The 24,767-nt window shown below is 36.8% G+C and overlaps 1 protein-coding gene across 7 annotated transcripts in view; it reads left to right on the forward strand.

The window, feature by feature from the left end:
• The window catches only part of HERC1 (HECT and RLD domain containing E3 ubiquitin protein ligase family member 1), a 145,317-nt gene that overhangs the window by 60,042 nt on the left and 60,508 nt on the right, over positions 1-24,767 (forward strand). For 5 of the 7 annotated variants that reach the window (XM_077747491.1, XM_077747535.1, XM_077747517.1 and 2 more), the window contains 12 exons: positions 3,873-4,141; positions 6,375-6,590; positions 7,544-7,664; positions 7,894-8,131; positions 8,288-8,478; positions 11,665-11,820; positions 13,770-13,876; positions 14,368-14,478; positions 17,666-17,842; positions 21,404-21,643; positions 22,015-22,098; positions 23,795-24,315. In XM_077747491.1, coding sequence (XP_077603617.1) covers positions 3,873-4,141; positions 6,375-6,590; positions 7,544-7,664; positions 7,894-8,131; positions 8,288-8,478; positions 11,665-11,820; positions 13,770-13,876; positions 14,368-14,478; positions 17,666-17,842; positions 21,404-21,643; positions 22,015-22,098; positions 23,795-24,315 — 2,431 coding nt within the window. The remainder of the gene's footprint in view (positions 1-3,872; positions 4,142-6,374; positions 6,591-7,543; positions 7,665-7,893; positions 8,132-8,287; positions 8,479-11,664; positions 11,821-13,769; positions 13,877-14,367; positions 14,479-17,665; positions 17,843-21,403; positions 21,644-22,014; positions 22,099-23,794; positions 24,316-24,767) is intronic. The other 2 variants (XM_077747500.1, XM_077747507.1) reach the window with 2 other exon arrangements.

A 24,767-nucleotide genomic window follows, 5' to 3' on the forward strand; every position in this document is an offset into this window, starting at 1 on the left:
TTGTAGGAAGGGGTAGAGGAAATAGAGCAAATAGAGCAAATAAATGTAGCTTGTCTGTTTTCTCAGCTGTTTAGAGGCATCAAAGCTGAATTGTAAAACTAAAAAAAAATGTCATAAATTACTTTAAAAAGAGATAGGTGAAACATTTCTGCTTAGCACCTTGGAGATAATAGGACATTTATATTTCATTATTTGTAAACTACTTATATATGCCAGCTGTTGTTCTGATGCTTAAAGCATATTAACTCATTTAATTCTTTTAACAGCTTGTCAGAATTTTAGACAAAACCTGTTAAATATGTTGGTATTTTGGTACTGTGATAAATACTTAAAAGATTTGCTGTACTTTTGTAGAACTGAGCTCATTCTGCACTGAAAGATGATACTTAACTTTGCAGATACTTAACTTTAGGTTTCATACTTAAGCTGAAGCTGATGCAGTGAAAAATGGTGGGGATGCCAAAGCAACAATTTAAGAAGCAACATCAGGAATCTTATTAGTTAAAAATACTATATGGTTTGATTTACTTACTCCTTAGGCCTTTAAGTAACGTGTTAGGGTTTTATAGCTAAAATAATACTGGAAACATTTATCAGCATGTGTGTTTCATGGTATAGCATGTATGGGTGAAATGCTGTTTTTATCTATGCATTTCAAATTAGATTATATAAAGAAGAGCAAATGTAAATGTTGTCTCCTGTATCAAATTTCTCCTTTTGTCTTCTGATTCTTGTGTGGTAGTGTATTTACTCCTTTTTGGCCAGTTGAGCCCCAGAAAAAAGAAGAGCTTCAAGCAAGTACATGATGGCATGTTTAATTTTTTTCCCCTTTTAGCTTGCCTACATATTTTATGGTTTATAAAGTATGTATTGCAGCTCTGCCATGTTCATTTTGAAAATTCCATTTAAGAACCAAAGTTGTAAGGACAAGTAAACCATCTCAAAAAAATTCTTATTGAGCTTTATATTTCCTTTTTATAGTAAATGACTCTGAATTAATACTAAGTAAGAACGGACTTGGTCACAATTACTCTATAGAAGCTTTTATTGTACTTTTCAGATACAGTATTTCCTATATTCCAGTGAAATACTATCGAACAAACCAAAGTTAATCAGATTGTTACAGTTTTTTTAAAAGACTTAAGAATTCTTTCATCTCTCATTTCCATAATGTAAGTTTTTGTTTTAAAGTATTTTTGGTGTCAGCCTAAATATTTGGGTTATAGTTATTTTTTATTTATTTATACTAATGCTTTCATATACTGCTTTTCCTGTTCTTTCTTTTAGTCATACAGAATTTTGTTTGGGTCATATACCTAATAAGTTGCATCTTTTGCATTGGGGTCAGCAAACTATGCCTCGTGAACCAAGTCTGGCCTGCTATCTCTTTTTGTAAATAAGGCTTCATTGGAACACAGTCACACTGCTTTGTTTACATATTGTCTATGGCTGCTTTCTTATTACAACAGCAGAGTTGAATGGTTGCAGCACAGACCTTTAAGACCCACAAAAACCTGAAATATTTACTGTCTGACTCTTTATACAAAAAATTTGACCCTTAATTTGCTGAGAGGATTTTAATGGGTTGGCCACCCATTCCTAGAACATTTTGGGTTATATCAAGGCAATTCCTTATTTGTATATTCTTCACAGTTGAACCTTTTTGTAGGCAGACAATTGACATTTGCATATATCCGTGACTCATGAAGTTGATTAATAACAGGAATATGTAAGATCGTCTCCTTCGCATAAAATTAAAGGAATTAGCATTATTAATTTAACAGATCAAAATTTTGACCTGTTTCCTCAATTGGAATTTGAGGACTAGATAATCTTCAAGGTCTCTTTTACTTCTGTGGTTCTAACACTAGCTCATTGCACATTTTATTTTCATTTTGAAAAGTAATTTTAAGTACTGGAAAACTGAACTTTTTATTCTGAAATTTTATTATTAATCAAACAAGCGCAGTACAAAGAGCCAAAAACTATTATTTTTAAGTTAAGGCTAAATCCAGATTCTGAATTTGGGGTGCCTAAGGAAATGGAAAATGATTATTTCTTTTCTTTTTTATTAGCTTCTGCTTTATTCTTTAAGTGTAATTTTTAGTTTAATCCGTTATGCATACTTGGCACTATTCTTTGGATTGTTTTACTCTTTTCTGTTTTACATGAAAAAAATACTCAGCTATTGCCATTGGGGAATTTTTCAGATTGGTTATTTTTCATACCTAGTAAAACTGAAAATTCAGCATTTTTTAATCATAAGAATTCTTGCTAAAATATGGAAGACAGATAAACCATATCTTCTTTGCCATTCTAAATTATTCTAGAAGAATGCATATAAATGATTCAGTTACTTTATAATATTAGCTAAATTTCTACATCTGATTTTAAAGTCCTGGGGTTTTACTGACACCAGTGTGGTAATTCAGAAATAAGTTAGGTAATCAGCATTTACTAAGTTTTTTCTCTGTGGGCATTAGTGTTTAAGTAGTTCTCTTCCCAAATCTTTTCCATCTAGTTACACAACAAATATAATTTTTGGAATGCATATTTTATTGAGTACCTTTGGATGCATTCCTAATAGAGAAATTTGGTATATTTGTGTGATAGAACATTATACATTACTCATACAAATGATTTATGGCTACATGCAATAATGTGAATGAATATTGGCAATATTATATTGATGGAAGAGAGTATGCCCCAAAAGATTACATAAAATAATCCTCCTTTATAAAGTAAAAACCCCCCAAAACTAAACATTTGTCTTGGGAATATACATAAGATAATATTTAACATTAATAAAGCAAAGGAATGATAAACCTAGGCTTAGGGATAATAGCTTTTGGTAGGAGGAGATAGAGGGAGATGGATTAGAGAAAGAACAGATAGGTAGATACAAGTTAATATCAGTTTTCTAGTTCTTGTGTTCACATTTATTGTAAATAAATATAAATACAAAAGCAGGCCATGTGTGGACCAGTGATAAGAGATTATCATGAACCTAAGGATTATGGTTAATCTAATTCATATACCTGAGAGTGGGCATATGACTTGGACAGTTGTTGTGTTCAAACATACTGACATATTTGTTGTCTAATGTTTTAGTCTGTTTAGTCTAGAAAATGCCCACTGGCAAAACTAATGGTATTATATTTAGCAACTATTGTGACATTACTTGGTAATGTTAAGTAAGTATCATTTTATATCAAATCTCATATATTCTTGTTTGTGAAACTTTGCTTCCTCTATATAGGAGTTTCACAGCCTGCAATAAATATGCATATGACATAGTGAAATTGTTCCTTATATTAATGAAACCCAAAGGGTGTTTGTGTCTCCTTTTTGTGTAAGTTTACTTGCCCTTCTATATTCATTTTTTTATAATGTTTCATTGCAGATACGTAGACACTTTGCTCAGTCTTAACTTTCTCTTTGCAATGATAATATTAAATCAGATGAAATCCTATTACTAGTAGGTCTTACGAGCAAGTGTTCCAAGTGCCTAGTTCTTTTTTGTTTATAAATGATGGTCTGGTTTAATACTGCAGAGCATTTTAAGCTAAGCATTTTGAGAGCAGCTTCTGCCTTTCTTTTTCTTGTGGCAGTGTGTTGCTAAAGCGCTTTGAGAGACACTGATACATCAAACAGGGCTTTACCTTTATTTTCTTACATTGCTCTGGTTTTTGTTTGTTTGTTGTTTTTACCAAAGCATTTTGCTAAGATTCACTTAATGCATGCATGTAATTGGAACATGAGTGTCCATTTCTCACCAGTTGGTATGGTAGCAGCACTCAGCCCTCGTCTAGTTTCAGAAGGTATGCTCTCCTTGGTTGTTATTGATACATGTTTGTTCTGTTTGTGTGTAGGTCCTATGCACAGTCAATTGGAATCCCTGAGTGACTCTTGGGCTCGCCTGAAACATAGCAGAGACTGGTTATGCAACTCCTCTTACTCCTTTGAGTCTGATTTTGATCTGACCAAGTCTTTGGGAGTTCACACTTTGATCGAAAATGTTGTAAGCTTTGTGAGTGGAGATGTGGGGAACGCTCCAGGTTTTAAAGAGCCAGAGGAAAGTATGTCTACGAGTCCCCAGGCCTCCATCATTGCAATGGAACAGCAGCAGTTAAGGGCAGAAGTAAGTCTTTGATACTTACTCCTCAAGAGGCACTATGGAAACTTAAATGGAATCACTGGATGTACTATAGTAGGAAAAATTTTTCCTTTTTATCTATTCCTTCTATTCCTATTTATCTCTCTTTCCTCCACCTGAACTTTTTGATGTCACTGTCATAAAATGAAATACTGTATTGTTTGAAGTGGACAAAGTGCATTTTAAAAACATATTTATTAAAAAAGTTTTTATGTCTTTATTTAATTTAATTTATTTATTTTTTATTTTTTTATTTTATTTTGAGAGACAGAGACAGAGAGCGAGCAGGGGAGTGGCAGAGAGAGAGGGAGACACAAGATCTGAAGCAGCTTCAGGCTCTGAGCTGTCAGCACAGAGCCAGACGTGGGGCTCAAACCCATGGACTGTGAGATCACGACCTGAGCCAAAGTCAGACATTCAACCGACTGAGCCACCCAGGCACCCCAAATATTTATTTATTTTTGAGAGAGAGAGAGAGACAGACAGACAGAGTGTGAGTAGGGGAGGAGCAGAGAGAGAGGGAGACACAGAATCCAAAGTAGGCTCTAGGCTCTGAGCTGTCAGCACAGAGCCTGATGCGGGGCTTGAACTCATGAACTGTGAGATCACAACCTGAGCTGAGGTCAGATGCTTAACCGACTGAGCTGCCCAGGCGCTCCCAAAGTGCATTTTTAATTGCCATCTCTTAGAACAAGATACTGTAATCCTAAGTCTTCCCTTGTCTCCTAGAAACTAGAATGAGACTGGCTGGTGAGCATATACATCTGTTTCTTAGAGCCTCCGGTTTTGACCCCTTTGTCTCCACTTAAAAGGGCTAGATTAGAACACCACAGTAGTAAGGATGAATGCTAAAGTTAATGAACAGAACTAAGGAGACCTAAGATGCCTGCATAGCCTCATAGTATATCCCTCAAAATATTTATTAATTATTCTGGTTTTAACATGTACACAAAAATTCTTTAATATTCTTCCTTTCAGCATGTGGAGATTAATTCCCCTTCTCTTTAGAGTAAACAGGACTTAGTGGGCCAGAGCTAGCAGAATATGAAAAGGAAAAGAAATGAATAGTTTTACATTGCGGAAACCTGACATATATTACCTTAGCCATGTGATCAAGATTCACATTATCAACAATAAGTTAGAGTGATATCATACATCCCTGAAAATAATGTGATGAGAAGAGGACTTTATGGCATTCTCCTCTAAATCCATAACTCTAGTCCAATCATGAAAAAACATCAGGCAAGCCCAAATTGAGGGACATTCTATAAAATACATGAGTAGCTCTTCAAAGGAAAGGTGTAACTATCATAGACTAAAGGAGATTAAGGAGACATGACAGCTGAGTGCAAAATGATATCTGGGATTGGACCCTAGGACAGAAAAGGGACATTATGGGAAAACTGGTGAAATCCAGATAAAGTCTGTGGTTTAATTATAGTGTTGTATCAGCGTTCATTTCTTAGTTTTAATAAATGTACCGTAGTAACCTAAGATGATAACATTAGTGGAAGGAGGGGGAGGGTATACAGGAAACATCTGTATCATCTATACAACTCTTCTGTATAATTATTACATGTGCAGTTATTTCAGAATAAAAAGTTATGAAGACAAAAAGAGGGATAGGCTGATTGACTACAGTGGGGGGTATTTCCTCCTAGGGAAGAGAGAGCCAGATGTTCAAGAGACCCACAGAGAAGCCTTCCAGAAATACTTTCTCTAATTCTTGAACTAAGCAGTATTCATTCTATATAACTTTATTGTAAGTGAAGGAAGCAATAATCATAATACTTTACAGTTTTGAAACCTTCACATATGTATCCTCATGAGCATCACAGTAGCTATGTGAGTAGGTTAGATAAAGTACTACAGTATTAACCTTATTTAACACATGAACAAACTGAGATTCAGAAAGTTAAGTGAGCTTCCCAAGGCCACACTAGGTGGAAGAGTCTGGCCTTGAAATTAGGTCTCTTATATCCAAATCTGCTTTCCCCATTGCCTTGTGTAGCCTCTTAGATATTGAAGTATGCTTATAGAGTTTTTAGAAATATTTTTATTTTAAAAAGTCTAACTGATAAAATAAATGTTTACTTTAATAGAGTCCTAGGAAATATTAGGATTTTCTGTGCTAAGTAATATATTATTTGTTTAGGAATTCCTTTGTGTCTCACTTCAGTGAAGGACTCTAAAATATATTCATTTTACTTTTCTCAAGCTTCGTTTAGAAGCACTTCACCAGATCCTCGTTCTGTTGTCTGGGATGGAGGAAAAAGGTAGCATCTCTCTGGCAGGAAGCAGATCAAACTCGGGCTTCCAGTCATCCACACTGCTTACGTCTGTGAGGCTGCAGTTTCTAGCAGGGTGTTTTGGTTTAGGCACTGTGGGACATGCAGGAGCCAAAGGAGAGAGTGGCCGATTGCATCACTATCAGGTAGGTGACAGATCTGTTGTGTGAGGATGCACCTTGCACTATATTCAGATTCTAGCTATTCTTTTTTTTCTTTCTTTTTTTTTTTTACATCAGTTTAATAATGCTAAGGTTTCTGGTGTTTAAGATTGAGGTTTAAAAATATAAAGACTTTTAAATGACTCTTTTTTTTTTTTTTTACAAATAGTTTATTGTCAAATTAGTTTCCATATAACACTCAGTGCTCATCCCCACAAGTGTCCTCCTCCATGCCCATCCCCCCTCCCCCCCACATCCATCAGTCCTCAGTTTTTGTCAGCATTCAAGAGTCTCTCATGGTTTGCCTCTCTCCCTTTCCCCCACCATTTCCGCCCTTCTTCTCCCCCTTGTTCCTCCGTCAAGTTCCTCCTAATCCTCCTATACGTGCAAACATATGATATTTGTCCTTCTCTGCCTGACTTATTTCGCTCAGCATAATGACTCTTAAAGCTATATAACTGGGTTAGTTTCCTGAGTAATAGTAGCATAGTAGAGATTAGGTAAGCCATGGTACCGTTGTTCTTTTAGATCCTTTGCTGGCTTAGTTTTCATAACCCTTAGCCAAATTGGATAGAGATAGATTTAATTTGGGGTAGGGATTGGTGTTTGGGAGGAAGGGTTTCCAGAATTTGCATTTACACTTTATCATTTTATCCAGTTTCTCTGATGGCTTGAAAAAAAATTTTTTAAGTGTTATTTTTATGTCTTCCATATTTAGAGAAGAAAAATTGCTTTGTGGGAAAGGAGAAAGATTATATCGAATCTGGAATTGTCAAGCATTTAAATATAAATTTATTGTAAAGCTTTTCTATATTGAAATATACTGAATAATTAAAAACTGCCATAGTGCTCTAGCATAGAGTAGGATAAAATGCGATTACTTTTATTTGGGTAGGAAGTGTTATTGTTACTAATAGAAAAAGTAAATCTTTATTCAGGATGGGATCAGAGCAGCTAAAAGAAATATTCAGATTGAAATCCAGGTGGCTGTGCATAAGATTTATCAACAATTGTCTGCTACCCTAGAGAGAGCTCTACAGGCAAACAAACATCACATTGGTGAGTAACTGCCCCCACAAATAAAAGATTCAGGTTACATTTTATGCTAGATACTTAATGTTCTATATCTTGTTTTAACATTAATAGATCAATTTACATATAAAAGAATATATATTTGAAAATGTAGTAGTGTTCCACATTACTACTTATATTTTGGAATATGCTTTATTTTAGTAACTGTGTTGTTTACTTCAAAGGACATTCTCAGTTGCCTTTCTTTCTTTTCTAGAAGCCCAGCAACGTCTCCTTTTGGTTACGGTTTTTGCTCTGAGTGTCCACTATCAACCAGTGGATGTTTCTTTGGCAATTTCCACTGGTCTGCTAAATGTATTGTCGCAGTTATGTGGTACAGACACCATGCTGGGACAGCCTCTGCAGTTGTTGCCAAAGACGGGTGTTTCTCAGCTTAGTACAGCTTTAAAAGTGGCTAGTACAAGATTGCTCCAAATTCTAGCCATCACTACAGGGTGAGCATTATAGATGTCTTGATGGAACTGTATGGGACCTGTCTTTTCTCATTTGAGTAATTTCCATTTTCCCCTAAACTCCTTTATGTGTTTGAGCACGTTTGCCCTGCTGTGTTATTACCACTTTTTTTTTTTTCTCCTTGTTACTTCATATAGGACTTACGCTGATAAACTGAGCCCCAAAGTAGTTCAGTCCTTGTTGGATCTACTCTGTAGTCAATTGAAGAATTTGTTGTCCCAAGCTGGTGTACTACTTATGGCCTCTTTTGGAGAAGGGGAAGAAGAGGGTGAAGAAGAAGAAAGAAAAGGTGACTCCAGTGGAGAAACTGAGAAGAGAGATTTCAGAGGTAGCATAAACCCTTTTCTTGTCATTATTTACAAGCATTTATTGAGTCTTCTTGTGAATATTAGGATATAGACTTCTTTCTGTTGTGAGGCATGAAAATTTTTTTTAAAGAATTTTTATTTATTCATTTATAAACTCCTTTGCTCTCCAAATATGTATGATTTAGACGGGCTCCTATAAACTCCTTTGCTCTCCAAATATGTATGATTTAGACGAGCTCCTGAGTGAACCTCTTCTCCTTAAAGTCTGTTAACCCTGATACAGCAATCATACTGCTTCCTCTCTTAAATTCAGCTTCTCCTTGGCTGTCCTGGCTCTAAAATCTGGAGATTCTAGGTGACTGATTCCCCCAGGTTCTGTTTTCTTAGCATTTGATCCTGACAACCCATCTTTAACCATAGTCTTGCCTTATGGGTTTTGATATATTGGCTCAGGTTTTCATATATGGAAACTAGGTTAATATTAAAGGAGCTGAACTTCTTGCTAGGCTGTTATGTTTCCTGGTCACTAAAAAAAATTCTTATTATACTTAATTGTCATTTATTTGGTTGCTATACTATGACCATCTGCTCATAGCTTTAAAAAACTATAAAACTATAGTGAGCATTGTAATTTTGATAGAATTTAAGCCCTGAACAACAGAAATACTACCTATGTCTACTATATAATTGAGGAATAAAGGTTTAAGATTGGTCATTTCTTAAAGAAATTTTTATGAAACTACCGTTTCTTATTACTATAATAAACTCTGGGAGCTCTTAAATCCTCTCTGGACCAGATGGATGGCTGGATAGATAGATAGCCAACCAGATGAATGAATGGATGGGGAGGGAGCAAGTTACTTAACCTTTCTGTGTCCCCATTCCCTCATCTGTAAAATAAGGATAATAGAACCAACCTCCTTAGAGTATTTGAAGACTAATTAAATACATGTAAAGCACTTAGAGCAGTGTCTGGCACATAGTGAGACTATGGATATGGATGTTAATACTGGAATACTAGACTAAATAATATTAAAATTGAATAAAGTAATATTTAAATAATATTGTGTGGATAGGTGGGTGGATAGAGGAAATACCCTGTGGATACAAAAAATGATAAAACACGGTCTCTGCCCTCAGACCTTCTAGGATAACAAGAGAGGCAGACATGTCAACAAATAATTACACTGTAATATAAGAAACTAAGAAGAAATAGCTAAATCTCCTAAGTCAGAATCTAGGAGGATATATGAGTCTGATTAAGGACTAGCTTTTGGTTTCAATGGCTAACCCTGTGGCACATTCCTTCTCCTTGTTTATATAAAGAGTGTGGTACTTCTACAAAGAGCATGGCAGACTCATAAGGCATGGTAAAATAAACAAACTTTTAATACCTCTGTCTGTTTTTCTGAGATCTAGTGAGGGATACAGGGTGGTTAAGGTAATAGTTTCTCACCACTCTTTGCTGAGTACTGTACATACGGACAGCAGGGAAGGGTTACTTCTCCGCCTATAGGTCCCTAGGAAAACTGGGCCCTTCCACACCCAGTAAAGAAAGAAGTACTTTTGTGAGTGAATCTCAGCAGGTGTAACAGCAGACATTTCTCTCAGGTCATCCTAGAGAGAAGGCTGTTGCACTATCCCTATTCATGGGGATGGCTGGGAGTGAGACTGATCAAGTCAGCAGTGGCCAGCTATTAATAACTCCACAAACCCTCTAAAATACTTAACTGAAATTTCTAATTGGTATTGGTACTGAAACACATACTATCTCCAAGTTGTATTAACCAGTTTTCTTTTTAAGGTCTCCAAATTTTAATTAATTTAACTAATTAATTTAGTATCATATTACAGAGATACTTGCTGGGAATGAGGATTGGGGGTAGGATGGTGGCCTCATAACAGAGATTTTCCAAAGGATCTCTACCAAGAGAGAAAGCTTCATAGAAGAGGTAGCTTTTGAACTGGATTTTGAAGAATGTGTAGGAACAAGGTCAGAGTGGTATGTGTCTATCCAGGGCAGGCCAACAACTTTATATTCTTCAAACTGATCTTATAAAAATATTTGCTTATATTTAAGTAAAGAAGAGGTAGAGTACCATGTAGAGGAATTGTAGCAAAGGAGTACAATTTTCTTTGATTGTCACCAGTATTCTAATTCTGTCATAAACATGCATACCCATCTCACCAGAACAGATGTCCTTCAGTTATGACAAGATGTCTGTGAAAGTAGATTGCTGGCCATCTAAGCGTGGCGGCCTTGGGGCGGGTGTCTCCCTCTAAGTGACTTGTCTGTGTATTCCTTAATTTGACATGTCAGGATTCCCCTGAAAGGAGTGCTGTGTATAATACTTGCCTTCAAATTATTATGATTTTGTATGTTTTAGTGCCCCTTAGAGATTGATAATTTGGGCAGCTGCCTCACTGGCATACTTTTTCCTCTTGGCTCTGAGTAGGACTTTGCCAGGCTGAGGGAGTATGAAAGGTATTGGATGATGATAGAACGTGGTATGTTACAGGAAAAGCCGATAGTCCTCTGGACTCAAAATGCACAGGGTGGAGGGAAACTATGACCGGGGCAACAAGAGAGAAGCCGGTACTGATGCTGGTAGAAAAACTGAGAAGATTGCTTGGGGCAAGTTTATATAAGAGATCTTATACATGCAGTTGGTGCTCAGGCAAACCAGACTCCGCCTAGAAATGTATTTCTTTGTAGAATCTGAAAACACAAAGTCTTCTTTTATGATTCTTAATTTGATTGGGCTGGGGGAGGCCATAGACTTTATGAAAATGTGATCCAAGTTGTGAACTCTTATACTAGTCAGATATACACACAATTTTCATACAACTAATTTAGGGGGTTCACAGATCATTTCTCTCAGATTCTACCTCATAGAACTGTAGACTTGGATAGAGAACTGTTGCATTTTAGAATAGCAATAAAAAAATTCACAAAACCAATTATTCATACTTTATTCTAGCAACCTTACTATTAATGTACACAGATGTAAAAAATGTTTTAAGTTTGGCGTTGTCTTCTGACCTTTCCCCATTTTGTTCTTTAAGGTTTAAAAAGTCAACAGCCAATTGACAACTTAGATTTTGAATTAGGTTTGGGGTTACTACAGTCTAAATGCAAGTTACTTGATATGATTTTTTCCTGTGGATTTTTGGTTGTAATATAAACTTGTCTCTTCACTCTTCAGCAGCTCTTAGGAAACAACATGCAGCAGAACTACATCTGGGGGATTTTTTAGTTTTTCTTCGCAGAGTTGTGTCTTCAAAAGCAATTCAGTCAAAAATGGCTTCCCCAAAATGGACAGAGGTGCTTCTAAACATAGCATCTCAGAAGTGTTCTTCAGGTATATGACCTTTGCCTTATTTTAGAGTGTTTTTATACATTACATATATTTTACTCAGATAATACCACACTTTAGCAACATTGAATATTTGACCTTCATTTCAAGACTTCTGTTTTCTGAGTTTCTGACTTCTGTTTTCTGATCAAAATAAAATTAATTTTAGGAGTAAAAATTGATAGGAATTAATAGAAAGCACCAGGCCAGATTATGGATTTAATCTAGAGAAATTGGCTCTATTTGTTTGAATTACCATAATAAAAATAAATAGAGAACATCTTATTTAATAATTGGTACATATTTTTATGTCACTTGTTGGATTATCAAAATGCAGATCTGATTTGTCCATTCTCTCTAATCATAACATGATTTCTGTTGTCTTGATTGTAAATTCTGATTGTGTGTTATCTGTGCAAGTTCTATGTAGTGAGCCTAACTCCGGGTTCTTATTCTAAAAGTTTAGTGTGCTTGAAATATTACTACCTGTCCCTTCCTACTGTTCTTTTTTTTTTTTTTAAAGTTTATTCATTTATTTTGAGAGCGAGAGTACAAGCGTAGGAGGGGCAGAGACATGTCTGTCTGCATGAGACAGAGATGGGGGAGAGGGAGAGGGAGGGAGGGAGGGAGAGAGCGGGGGCAGGCAGGCACATGGCGCTCCAATTTATGAACTGTGAAATCATGACCTGAGCCAAAGTCGGATGCTTAACTGACTGAGCCACTCAGGTGTCCCACTCCCCTAGTCTTTTTTTTAATTGTGGTAAAATATATGTAAAATTTGCAATGGTATAAAATATAAAATTTACAGCTTTTAACTATTGAAGTGTACAATTCAAGGACATTCAGTACATTCACAGTGTTATTCAACCATAAGTAGTCTCCATTTCCAGAACTTTTTCATCATCCCTAGTCTTTCTTAAACATGCTAAAACAATTTAATTTTCCATGGTACATGTCATTTTATACGTATACATTCTCAATATACTTTGCTAGTTTTTCTTAACTAGTATAATTTATAACAGCTTTTTTTCTTATTTAATAAAGTGAAGCTTATATAACATTGATCAAAGTCGTGAAGCATAAAGAAAAAATCAGATATTTATTTATTTTTATCTGGTGTTGTTGTAGTAGTAGGTGTAAAAAAGAGCATCATTAATCTGTCTCTACTTTTGCTTACTTCAGAAAAGTATAAACTGCTTACTCCTCATTAATCCTAAAATCTCTGTGAGACAGTCAGGGCATGGATGGAGAAGCAGCAATGAAAGCTTATGATAAACCTGAGCTTTACAGATGAACAGACTTGTTTAAAATTCTACTTCTGCCTCTGCTGAGCTATGGTCACATTACTTAACTTCTCTTAGCCTCACTTTCCTCATCAACAAAACAGGGATATAATGGAAGATTTGTAAAGATCCATAGAGTTAATGTGTATGAAATTCATAACATAGTACCTGGCACAGGTAGTTATAATAATGCTGTTCCCTTTATATACATAAAAACTGAGACATAAACCTGAATATTCATGTACCTTAGTGGGGTACAGGCTGAGTCTATAATTCTTGTGATAATAGGTTGAAGTTTTGTCCATTCCACCCATAAATGCTTAGGAGCTTCAAATATTTTTATTCAAGAAGTTCGTTTACACTTTTTTTTTTAATGTTGGTTTATTTTTGGGGAGTGGGAGGAGAGAGAGAGAGAGAGAGGAGACAGAAGAGAGAGAGAGACTGAGCACAAGTGGGGGAGGGGCAGAGAGTGAGAGAGACACAGAATCTAAAACAGGCTCCAGACCCCAAGCTGGAGCACAGAGCTGTATGCGGGGTTCAAACTCATGAACCATGAGATCATGACCTGAGTCAAAGTCAGACACTTAACCAAGTAAGTCACCCAGGCGCCCCTCCTTTACACTTTGAATTTAATTTACACTAATAATAAGAAAATTGCTTTTCCCCCCCCAGGTATTCCTCTCGTTGGTAACCTAAGAACAAGGCTCCTTGCACTTCACGTCCTTGAGGCTGTGCTACCAGCTTGTGAATCTGGTGTAGAAGATGATCAAATGGCTCAGGTTTCTATTTTTAAAACTATTAGAAGATACTTTTCACATCTGTAATATTATTTTCCCAGAATGTAAATTATAGTCTCTTCAGTTGTAAATGTGTCATTTATTCAATAGCAAAACTTCTGCTTCTGAGAATGCCTTATTATTTAATTTCTAAGCAAGGAGAAAGAGAAATTAAGTTATGGGTATGAGGAGGAGTAGGGAGATAGTTAATTCTTAGAAGGTCAGAAGGAAAGGAAGGTCTGTGGAATTTCTTACTGGGTTTGGGCCTTTAGAGAGAGAAGTGTGTGAGGTTGCGTGGCCTCACTTTCTAGTGGGCTAATAATCTTTCTAAGAAAAAAGATTTAAATTACAACAAACTGCTCAGAGTAGCTGTTGGACTTTGGTAAAATCAAATTTCACATGTGACTTAGTATTAGTTACATGATTTATCTTTCTAATATTACTTAAAATTAACCTTTTACAAATTTCATCATTCTTTTTCCTTCAATAAATAGGTTGTTGAACGCCTCTTTTCCCTTCTGTCAGACTGTATGTGGGAGACACCCATTGCTCAGGCCAAACATGCTATTCAGATAAAGGAAAAAGAACAAGAAATAAAGTTACAGGTAAGCGATTCTTCCAAAAAGGTATTTTGAGACAGCACAAATGAATACCCTGTCTCTGGCTCCCTTCTCCTCTGAGGGACTTTGCTCTATCAGTTATTCTATATTCTCTCTGCACTTTCTTCTTCCCCACTGGTTCTTTCTTCTCAGCTTATAAACATTTCTCATTCCCACCCTTCCAAACCCCCCCTTTTTTTTTTTTTAATTTGTTTTAATGCTTTATTTATTTCTGAGAGAGAGAGACAGCATGAGCAGGGGAGGGTCAGAGAGAGAGAGGGAGACACAGAATCTGAAGCAGGCTCCAGGCTCTGAGCTAGCTGTCAGCACAGAGCCCGACGTGGGGCTCGAACCCACAAACCGCGAGATCATGACCCGAGCCGAAGTCAGACGCCCAACCGACTGAGCCACCCAGGCGCCCCCTCAAACCCCTTTTTATCTAAGAAGCTTCCCCATTGCTAAGCTTCTCAAAAGAGTAATTTTATACTTTGTTGTAGCCACTCCTTAGTTCTCATTTTCTCCAACTCAGTTGTTGATCTTCCGTCAAAGCACCAAAATTAAATGACATAGGTAGGTGCTAATTGCTAAATACAGGATGCACATTTTTGTCCACATCTTACTGCATCTCTGGAAACTCTAGCCTTCCGTTGTTTTCCTAACTACCTTACTCTTACATCTCCAATCCTCTGCCAGTCCTTGGTTCCCTCTAGAGGCATCTCTTCTTTGGTGCCTGATTCTCCTAACCTCCATCCCTGCTGTCCCTCAAGAGTTCCATTTTTAGCTTTTCCAACAACCTCAGTATACCCAGGACCATTTTCATCTATATGCAGTGCCTTCCAAACTTAAATGCTAGCCCAGGTGTCTCCCCATCAAACCTTTATACTTTTCTCCCTGTCCCATTTCCTAATTGACAGCACCATCATTCACATAGCATTCCAAACCTGAATTCTTGGGAATTCTAGATTTTCCTAATGTCTCCCCATCCACATAGTCACTGAGCCCCATTGATTTTACTTCCTATATAGCTCTGAAATCCATTCATTTAGCTACCTTAATCTTTCTCTTGGTTTTTTGAGTCCACACTTTTTCTGGTTTTCCTTCTGTTTCAGTACAGTGACCTCTTATTCTGTTTTAATTCATTCTTCCTCTTCCTTTTAAGTTTTGGATTATCTCAGGGCTTGGTCCCAAGACCCCTTCTTTTTCTAACCATCATCCCCATTCCTTTTCCTGTACCCAACAAAACCTTATTCAGATTCATAGGCCATTGCTTCCCAAATTTTTGATTTCCAGTTCTAACATTTTCCCTGAATTCTGGGCTTACATATCTATCTTCTACTTGCCTTGCTACTTAAATGATAGTCTAGTAGGCATCTCATACTTCTTAGCATTTTTAGTTCTATCAAATCCTATTCCTTCCCCAGCTTTCCTATCTTCCTAGTTAGTGACTTGGCTAAAAAAACCTAGGTGTTATCCTCTTTCTGCCACCACTACCCCCACCCCTACCCCTCATTTTTTCCCTCCATACAATCTTCAAGTCCTGTTGTTTCCTTTATAAAATATAACTTAAATTTGCCCACCTCCTTATTCCTCTGTCATCACCCTTTTCCAAACCACTATCATCTCTGGCTCGGACTATACAGTAGCCTCCTAAATGCTCTTTTTGTTTTCATTGTTAATTCCCTGTAGTCCTTTCTCTGCCTGGGATCTAGAACGATCTTTTAAACTGTATATCATACCACACTGGTCCTGTGCTTAAAATCCTCCAATGGTTTCTCATCATATTTGGGATAAACTCTAGAACTACTTGTTCTCTCCCTTTTGCTTACTACACTCAGAGCGATTTGCCTTCTTCCTCATTCTTTTTTTGTTTGTTTATCTACTATTTTAAATGTCTTATTTATTTTTGAGAGCAAGAGAGACAGAGCATGAGCAAGGGAGAGGGAGACACGGAATCTGAAACAAGCTCCAGGCTCTGAGCTGCCAGCACAAAGCCTGATACGGGGCTTGAACTCACAGACAGATAGATCATGAGCTGAAGTCGGTCGCTTAACCTGCTGAGCCACCCAGGCACCCCGTCTTCTTCCTGTTTCTTGAACACACTTAGCTTAGTTCCTTCTTTTATGCTTTGCGTGGCTATTTCTGCCTAGAATAATTCCCTCATAGGTTTTTCAGACGTCAGGTTCTTCTTACTTTTCAGGTCTCAACTTGATTATCACTTCAGAGAGTCTTTTCCTTATCTTCAATCTAGAGTTAGTTGTCACATACTCTGTTATGATTTGCTTTAACTTCAACATAGCAGTTATTACCTGATATTTTTTGTTTGTTTATCTTCTGTCTCCACCTTCTAAAATATAAATTCTAATATATATGTAAGTTTTGTGAGAGCAGAGATCTTATCTCTATCTAATATACTGCTGAATTTATAGGACCTGGTATAGTGCCTTCCACGTTGTAGATGCCTAATACTCATTGAATGAATTATAATAAGCTCAAGTTCCAATTATTGTTTACTTGAACTCTTGCAGTGATTACTGCAAGATCTGATTGATCTCTCTACCTTCATCCTATATACCCCTGACAAAACAGTGTTTATCAAACACAGATCTGATTAGAGATTCTCTATATAAATTTGTGTAGGCACTCCTTGTTGTCTGTTAAGTTCAAACTTCAAATGGCATTCAAGGCTTCCCATGATTTTGTTCTTTTTTCTCCTTCTAGCCTCCTTTTTTGTCTGTCTCATCCTCTAGATGTTCTACACTGCCTGCAGTTACCATAAATTACTGAACTCTTTTGTACCTCCAAGCCTTGACGCAGTGGTCTATATCCTGCCTGAATGCCTTTCTCTGACCATCTGCTGAATGCCTTCTCATCATTTCTCAGCTCAGAATTCCTCCTCTTTTGAATGCTTTCCTTATCTTTCCCAAACATGTTTAGACACTTATACCTTTATGTTTCTGCAATACTTGTCATATAACTCTTGTTATTCTCCACAATGCTGGTGTTATTTATTTCTGTGGCCCCTAATTGGATTGTAAGCTTTATGCACAGACCCTGCTGTATTTATCATTGAGTTCCCTTGCCTGCATTGTACCTGGTACATAGAGTTTGTGGAATCAAAGAGCCTTAGAATATATACTAGATTAACTGAGATCTGGATTTTTCCAAAATGCTGACCCACCTTCCTTTTTGGTAGAAGCAGGGAGAGTTGGAGGAAGAAGATGAGAATCTTCCTATACAAGAAGTATCCTTTGATCCAGAGAAAGCCCAGTGTTGCCTAGTGGAGAATGGACAGATTTTAACTCATGGCAGTGGAGGAAAAGGATATGGATTGGCATCAACTGGAGTAACTTCTGGATGCTATCAGTGGAAGGTATGTAGAATTCCAAGAAGCTTTTAGCATTGTGTCTTTTAGTCCTTACCAAAAAATGTTCTTACCAGAAATATGTATCAAAAACCTTTAAAAATCATATGTAGGGTCACCTGGCTGGCTCAGTCAGTAGAGCATGCAACTCCTGATCTCAGGGTTGTGAGTTCAAACCTTATGTTGGGCATGGAGCCTACTTAAAAAAAATCATGTAAGTGTTCTATCGTTATGTAAGATATTAACGTAAATGGAAACTGAATGAAGGTATATAGGAACTCTGTTGTTTTTGTAACTTCTGTAACTTCTTCTGAAGTTACCTCAAAAAATTTTTTAATGAACAGTTAAAAAATTATGATAATCCATCTCATGAGGGGTCACAGAGATCATACTCAGCCATGAAAATACAGTAAATGTTTCCTGCCTGGGAAAGCCCATTAGAGATTCAGTGTCCAAAATTTTTTTTTTTAATATTTTTATTTATTTCTAGGAGAGAGAGAGACAGCGTGAGCAGGGGAGGGTCAGAGAGAGAGGGAGTCACAGACTCTGAAATAGGCTCCAGGCTCTGAGCTGGCAGTCAGCACAGAGCCCGACATGGGGCTCGAACCCACGAACTGCGAGATCATGACCTAAGCGAAAGTCGGACGCTTAACCGACTAAGCCACCCAGGCGCCCCTGTGCCCAAGATTTTTATTGCGTGCTGATCACATGCCCTTTGTCTGACATACACTAAAACTTTAGATTCCCAGAAGGAAAGCTGTTGTTTATGTTTAACTATAATGTTGTACAAAACAGTCCAGGTGTAATGAGCCTAGGGTAAGTTTTTATCAGTGAAGGGAACTGTTTACCATTCTAGTTCCAGATGCCAGCCAAGGACCAACATCTGCAAGCAGGCCTTTCTAAGTATGGTAGTCTTTGCTATATTAACTCCTTTTTGGCACAGTCCACCCCCTTGGCTCTTAGACATAGTCTCTTTATATTCTTTATATAATATATATTATATATATATAAATCTTTATATAATATTTTTTTATTATATAAAAATCTTTATATAATATTTATTATTATCAGTAGGGACCCCAGACACCAGGGTGAGACCAGCCTGTACTCTTGACTTCAGTTATGCTTCCTAGGTGGTCCTAGACTTAGCTAGTTAAAAATAAATCTCATTAACCATAAAAGTCTGTCATAAAAAGCCATGTAGATTTGTCCTTAAGTTTCTGTGTTAACTCATTTAGGCATCAGTTCAGCACAGCACAACTCTGGCCAGTCCAGGGCTCAGGTAGTATCATGATAGGGTATACACACAAGAATACAGTTCTAGAAGGCATACATGCTATTCCTGGAAACAAAGAATGTATAATCGCTAGGATTCCTTAATCAAGTTGTACAGTAGTTAAGGAGAACATGTTAACAGGGCCCCAATGTGACCTTTCACCAGAGGACTTCCCACCCTTGGTTCCCAGTGCAGTTTGAATAATTTAGAGTCAGTGGGACTCAGGTACTGCCTAAAGGCAGGCATTTAAATGGTTTTGTTTGTCTCTGACTTAACTTTATCTGTCTGAAGAGCATGATGATATTTAGAGGTGTGCTGGGGAATATGCAGGTGCTGGGACCACCCTGTTTCTTACAGTCTGTCAGTTATGATGGAAGCCTCAGCAGTCAGGTTGAACATGAAGTACTCACAGTAGCCTTCAAGACAATATTGATTCTCCCCTCCGCCTCCCAAGAGAAACATTTCTGAAAAACAAAGGTCATTAAAGCCTTCTCCACTCCTCCAGACTTCCCAAGGGTCTGGGTTTTGTTTGTTTGTTTGTTTGTTTTTCTCCTTTTCCCTTTTTCTAAAATCAGTATGTCTCATTTAATAATTATAACTTCAGATTTTTTCAGCCATTTTTAAATCTTCATTTAGACCTTTTGTCCAGAAGGGTTGGGGTCAAGGACAAAAGAATTTTCACGCAAAAACATTTTCATACAACTTAACCAGAACAGTTAGTTAGGAATTTGGTCAGGACAAAATCCCAGTTAAAATTTTTTTTTTTCAAAATAGAAGGTTTAAAAACCTCCTCTTTTATCCTAATTATTTATCTAGTGAGCAGCCTAGAAAAAATAAATCTCTTTCTGGGAGTGTTTTGTTCTTTTGTTTGTTTTAATTTTTTTTCTTTTTGCCTTGTCAGTTTAGAGTCCAAATTTAGCCAGTCAAAATTTAGTCTGGAAAATCATTAGCCTCTAAGAGTCAGATATCAGATTTTATAAGAACTCAATGGCAAGTAAAACTGCTTTTTAAAACTCTGAAAGTGTACATGTGTATCTCTGTCTGGAGATTACCACTCTTTTTATCTGGTCTCCCTTTTTCCAGAGGCAAAAATCATAGCAAAAATCATCAGTTATGGAAACTTATTTTGTTTCCAATACTCAAAAGAGTTTAAATTGACCCATTGGTGGCAAAAAACATGGAAGTGTACCTCCCTAACAAGTTTTCCTTTGTACCTTTCACTGATCAGGATGATCCCTTAGGATTTATTAATTTTACATCAATTTTTATCATACATCCAGATGCAATAGCCACAAAACACTTGCAAATGCTGTTTTGTTTTGTTTTGTTTTAATTTACTCAGATTTCAGCTTTACTCAAAGCCCTAGCAGTAAATTTAGGGTAATTTGTTGGGTCAGGGTCACTGTTATAGCAGTGGAAGCATCTAGGCTAAAGAAAACAACTAGAGAGGTGTTTGTATTGTCTCTTTTCCTTTCTTTCCTTTCCTTTCCTTTCCTTTCCTTTCCTTTCCTTTCCTTTCCTTTCCTCTTTTCTTTTCTTTTCTTTTCTTTTCTTTCTTATTTCTTTATTTAAAGCTTTGCTCCAGCTCTGGGAACTGATTTATATTTTTTTTCTTCTTACTTAGAAGAAAAAGCAATACACACTTCCAATTTTTTTTAATCTACCCAGAACTCACCTTCAGGGAGATTTGAATTCTTTCCCTTCCCACCCAGAGGAGAGACAACTGCAAATTAATTTTTATTCTTTGGCCCATCCAAAGCCTGTTTGTAGGGATGTTTGGCCCCCTTTCTCTTTCTGCCTGCAAGAGAGCACATCACAAACTTTACCTTCTTTTTAACTCACTTTAGCTAACAAGGCCAAAAGCAGTCATGGGAGCCAGTGTGCTAACTCTCCTATGGTTAGATCTTTTATTTTTGAATTCTGTAGGTAACTTTGATCTCTCTCAACGGTTCAATTTACCTGCTGTTTCATAACACATATAACTCCATAGCCACCAGGCACCAGAGCACTATCTTTTCCCACTTGTCTGTCTCTCTTTTCTCCAAATAATACTGTAACTATATTTTAACGAGTCAGAATTGTTCTAGTTCTAGTGAATCTTCATCTAGTTTATAAAATGATGAAATTGCTTCATTTATATCTTATTTTCACTTAGGCTGAAAGTGAACTTACTGTAGTCCCATAAATGCATTAGTGTTTATTTGTGAGCACATTCCCCCGTTTTGGTTTTATACAGTTAATTATATATAAACAAGTTTTTTGGATATTAGTGAACATTACCATTTTCATTTCAGTTTTACATTGTGAAGGAAAACAGAGGTAATGAAGGCACGTGTGTTGGAGTTTCTCGCTGGCCAGTACATGACTTTAACCACCGTACTACCTCGGATATGTGGCTCTACCGGGCCTACAGTGGTAACCTCTATCACAATGGAGAACAGACTCTGACGTTGTCCAGCTTTACTCAAGGAGATTTCATTACATGTGTGTTAGACATGGAAGCCAGAACCATTTCCTTTGGGAAAAATGGAGAGGTATTGAAACTCACTGACAAGCACTGCATGTTTTCTTGTTTTTATTTACACTCAACTCAGTTATTTAAGTGCCAGTTACTCAATTTATACATTATCCACTCTTCTCTGCTTTTTCTCTAATACCTTTTGGTTCTTTTAGTATTTACCAGGACCAAACAAACAATAGAAAGAGAGTAAATTTCCAGTAAGATTTTTGAAACAGGTGAACAAATCAGGATCATTTGTTATATGTGGAATTTCCTTGGTTAGCAAGGTTGAGATTTGATCTTGTAAATTGTGTTCTATTTCATAAGAGCTTTGAATCTTAATTGGATATTGCATATTTAAAAAAAAATTTTTTTTTTGTTTTCATCTCCTCTGTCACACTATAGGAACCCAAATTAGCTTTTGAAGATGTGGACGCAGCAGAGTTATACCCGTGTGTAATGTTCTATAGTAGCAACCCAGGGGAGAAGGTAATGAAACTTCAGATTTTATACCTAAGTGTAAAGGATATTTGCCTTTTTTAAATTAATATTTGTTAGGATCAGATAGAGTTTATAAGTGGAATAAAGTATTTCTACCATTAAAGGTACCTGTTCAGGTAATTTACTCTCCTAGAAAGTTAGATTATTTTTAGAAGTTGCCTTTACTCTTCTTTAAGGCACTATTTCATATTCTGGCAATTTGAATATAATGAGTCAACTTTCAATTATAGGAATTATAGGCAATAGTTTAGGAGTAATCTGGTTCATTGGCAGTTGTACATATGAGAAAGAGGTCTAGAAATAATCTTAAATGTAATCAGGTACCCTTAGCTGAATAATGGCAGATCTAGTTGTGATGTGGAACCTGGGGCTCATTCAGCTAAAGGGGTTCTTATACCTTATAGATGGTGTTAATTTGAACCCCACACCTTCAGGAGGACAGTATTAAAGAGCTACACTCTCACTAAAAACTTTTTTTTCCTCCTTATCTAAAAGCCAAGCAGAGACAAACTTCATTGTGATCTCCCTGTTGGTTTGTTTTCTACCACATCCTTTCACTTCTGAGCTCTCGTCTCCAGAATTTCTAGTTATTTTGTAGTAGAAAGTTTTCACACTGTCATATATCTATAATGGAATTGCTGAACTTGGTCAGTCCTACCTATGAAAATTGCCTTTTATTCTATGCTTTTAAATGTGTTTCTGAAATTTCTAAGATGGTATAATTTTAAGCTAGCAGCTCATGAGTGAAAGGAGCTACCTACTGAATATGCAGTCAACAAAACTGGGGATGAAGTTCAGAGACAGCCCAGTACTCAGTCGTCCCTTTCTCAATGATATTCTTAGAGCCCAAAATAGCCTCTGCTGTGACCCGGTTAGAGTGATGGCCTGTTGCTCCCCAACATCTGTGAACCTTGAAGGAATTAATTCATCTGTACACTATGTCCCAAACAATTTATTCTGCCCAGAAGCCTTTTCTGATCTGATAAAAACAATATTAATGGTAGTTAACATCTTTTTGAACATTTACTATGTATTTGGCACTGTAGTAATAAGCACTTTATGTGCATTGTCTCATTTACTCTTTAACCATGAGAGATAGATACTATTATTAGTGCAATTTTTTTTCAGATGAATAAACTGAGGTTTAGTGAGATTAAATAATTTCCCAAGATTATGCAGAATTAAGATTTGGATCCAAGTCTTGCTCTTCTTTTAATTTAACCTCCGTGTCTTATTTTAAATGTGTGTAGGTTGGGAATATACCGGTTATCTAGACTTACAGTGTTATCTTTGTGTCCACTGAACAGTGTAATAGATGGTACCAGGATTTGTCTTGAGGATGAGCATGACTAGATTCTCAAGGCTTTTTTTTTGCATAAATTGAGGCAGTCGCATATACCTTGGTTTATATGTACCTTTTGGGTGGCTGCAACAACTCTAATACTCACAGGCTACAGGAGGAAGTTTTAATAACGGGGCAGCTTGTTTCAGAGGACCATACTGTTACTAACTTTAGTAGATTTGTAATATTTGCTCACTCCTTACCAGCAGCCAGTGGTATAATACACATATATTAGAATACCAAACACTCGTTTAGCATGGGATTACATGTGCTAGAATGTCTGGTGACTAATGGTTTCGGAGAACTATTAATATCACAAATTGCCTTCTTTTTTCCTTATAGGTGAAAATTTGTGACATGCAAATGCGTGGCACACCACGAGACTTACTTCCAGGAGACCCTATTTGTAGTCCAGTAGCAGCAGTGCTGGCGGAGGCCACTATTCAGCTTATCCGTATCCTTCACCGAACAGACCGTTGGACTTACTGCATTAACAAAAAAATGATGGAAAGGCTGCATAAAATTAAGATATGTATTAAAGAGTCAGGTCAGAAGCTAAAGAAAAGCCGCTCGGTTCAAAGCCGAGAGGAAAATGAAATGAGAGAGGAGAAGGAGAGCAAAGAGGAAGAGAAAGGTAAACATAGTAGACATGGCCTTGCTGACCTCTCAGAGCCGCAGCTGAGGACCCTTTGCATAGAGGTGTGGCCTGTGCTGGCAGTGATAGGAGGAGTTGATGCTGGTCTTAGAGTTGGAGGTCGGTGTGTTCACAAGCAAACTGGGCGCCATGCCACGCTGCTGGGAGTGGTCAAAGAGGGCAGCACGTCTGCCAAGGTCCAATGGGATGAAGCAGAAATTACCATCAGGTATGATCTGTTGAGTTACACTTTTAGCAAACGAGTGTTTAATGGTGAAATGGGCCATTGCCTGTGGACAGTGAGTAACTATGTATTATAGGTGAGCTGCCAGTTTTTAAAATAATTTTTTTTTCATACAGTGGGTATGAGTAATGTGTTCATAAAAGAATATATCTGAAACCATGTTCCCTGGAATACTAGTGGTTTATAAAATATATAGTTTTTTTTTTTGTTTTGTTTTGTGAAGAAATGGTAAGCTCACTAATTTAGGTTTGACTGGGAACTGTCTTTGTTTTTCATTTGGCCACTTGCTTTTTGATCATTTCCATTACACATTGAGATAGAAAAAATCCAGCCTGCAGATTTGTCAGTTACATTTTATGTAAGTGGGCTTTGAATGTAGGCAGGAACATTTGAGTGACTAAAATTAAGTTTGGGATTAACTGTGATATAAGTACTCT

Source organism: Crocuta crocuta, unplaced genomic scaffold (genome assembly GCF_008692635.1).
Source record: "Crocuta crocuta isolate KB4526 unplaced genomic scaffold, BGI_CrCroc_1.0 scaffold130, whole genome shotgun sequence".
Classification (NCBI taxonomy): Eukaryota; Metazoa; Chordata; class Mammalia; order Carnivora; family Hyaenidae; genus Crocuta; species Crocuta crocuta.